The sequence below is a fragment of the Rhinoderma darwinii genome, chromosome 1 (assembly GCF_050947455.1).
Source record: "Rhinoderma darwinii isolate aRhiDar2 chromosome 1, aRhiDar2.hap1, whole genome shotgun sequence".
NCBI lineage: Eukaryota > Metazoa > Chordata > Amphibia > Anura > Rhinodermatidae > Rhinoderma > Rhinoderma darwinii.
In genome coordinates, this window is record NC_134687.1 from 577,328,549 (window position 1) to 577,330,032 (window position 1,484).

Below are 1,484 nucleotides of genomic sequence, written 5' to 3' on the forward strand. Positions count from 1 at the left end.
TCTGATAGAAGTGCAAAAGAACAAGTATAAGTCATAATGGAACTCATTTAATAATTACAGACAGAAGCAAAGTGTATGGACATAGCAGCGCCTAATTTGTCATTTTGTTTCTTATGTGCAGTTGCCTCAGCTCTGCTACATCTCTAACAGGAGTCATGTTATATTCTACAGCCCGGCAGTTACATGCCTTAGTCCAGTGTATGCTGTAAAATTATATATATATAACTGGCAGCTGGTTCTCCTCATGGTCAGGATTTCACAACTGCTCTAAAGACTACATTTGATAAATATTTTCCATATGCCGGTGTGTTCAGTCGGATTATGCAATCCACAGATGTCAAGAGTACATGCATTGTATATTGTTGCAATAAATGCAGTTGTATTTCTAGCATATAATGTGTTAATCCAGAGGGTATTATAGGACCTGAGCAGCACAGCACACACTCTACCACACAGGACTGAGGACTTGGCTATGGAGATGGCATTGTCTCACTAACCTGCATAGGAGCTTCGTGTCTCATGGTGGCTGAGGCTCTCACTTTGCCTTGTTAAAAGGTTTGACCCAATTGGAGAAATGTTCCTTGTCCACTACAGCCAGATCCAGCCACCCTGCAGGCTGAATGCTCTGCTTCCTGACCGGCTTGAAGATCAGCACCAGGAGCTGTCCACTGCCTTCATGTATTCCCTGCCTGTCACTCCTCTTCTGGTTAGTGTAGTCCTGGAGCTTGCTACCTTCCCTTATACATCAATGTAGCATATGCTAGGGGAAAACTACACCTCCCACAATGCAGCAGTGCACAGCTTCCATCTGGCAGCCTTTCTACAATAGTCCTGGTCTACACTGGAAAGTATTGCTCTTGTAATGCTCTATATCCCAGGATGTGCAAGGACTGAGAATGACAGCAGTACACAATTATTAATATCAGTACAGTCACTGCCTGGCCTTGGCTATAGCCATTAATGCTCCAATGCAATTGATAGACAAAGGTACATACCTTTCCATACAACTCCATGTATTTGTGCCGGGCTCCTCTGTGTGACTGGCTGAGGTCTGCTTGGGTTTTAGTGTATTTGCAGACTATGAATGGGAAGGTGGTGTCTGCTTAGCTGCATATATCATCATCATCCGTTCATCCAGCAGCTGGAGAGGGTTGTATGCTGTGCAGATCAGGGCAGGGAGGACAAAGGCAGCAGCAGAGCTCCCATCATCCACAGGAAGTGTCTAGTTACAAGGCAAACATACTTCTAGTTAATTACCTCTATGTGCCCTCAGCGGCAGGAGACGATATAATGTCCTCCCCAGTACTATCATGAATAACCATTATATGGGGGGGGGGGGGTGCATTGTTCATCCAAACCTATTTAATAACCTTATAAAATCCCACAATACATATGTTCCAATTGTGCTCCTAAACAATAATGACTGCTTCCCATAGACTTGGCTAGCCAATTCGCTGTGCTTGGACATGTCATCAGAACATCCT

The 1,484-nt window shown here is 44.3% G+C and overlaps 1 protein-coding gene across 2 annotated transcripts in view; it reads right to left on the bottom strand.

Moving 5' to 3' along the window:
* Window positions 1–1,264, bottom strand: part of RAB3C (RAB3C, member RAS oncogene family) — a 201,854-nt gene extending 200,590 nt beyond the window's left edge. Inside the window, exon 1 of one of the 2 annotated variants that reach the window (XM_075839428.1) lies at window positions 996–1,264. In XM_075839428.1, coding sequence (XP_075695543.1) covers window positions 996–1,013 — 18 coding nt within the window. In that variant the 5' untranslated portion in view covers window positions 1,014–1,264. Of the gene's footprint in view, window positions 1–497; window positions 725–995 lie in introns of those variants that run through there. The other variant, XM_075839418.1, reaches the window with a different exon arrangement.
* Window positions 1,265–1,484: the final 220 nt, after the last annotated feature.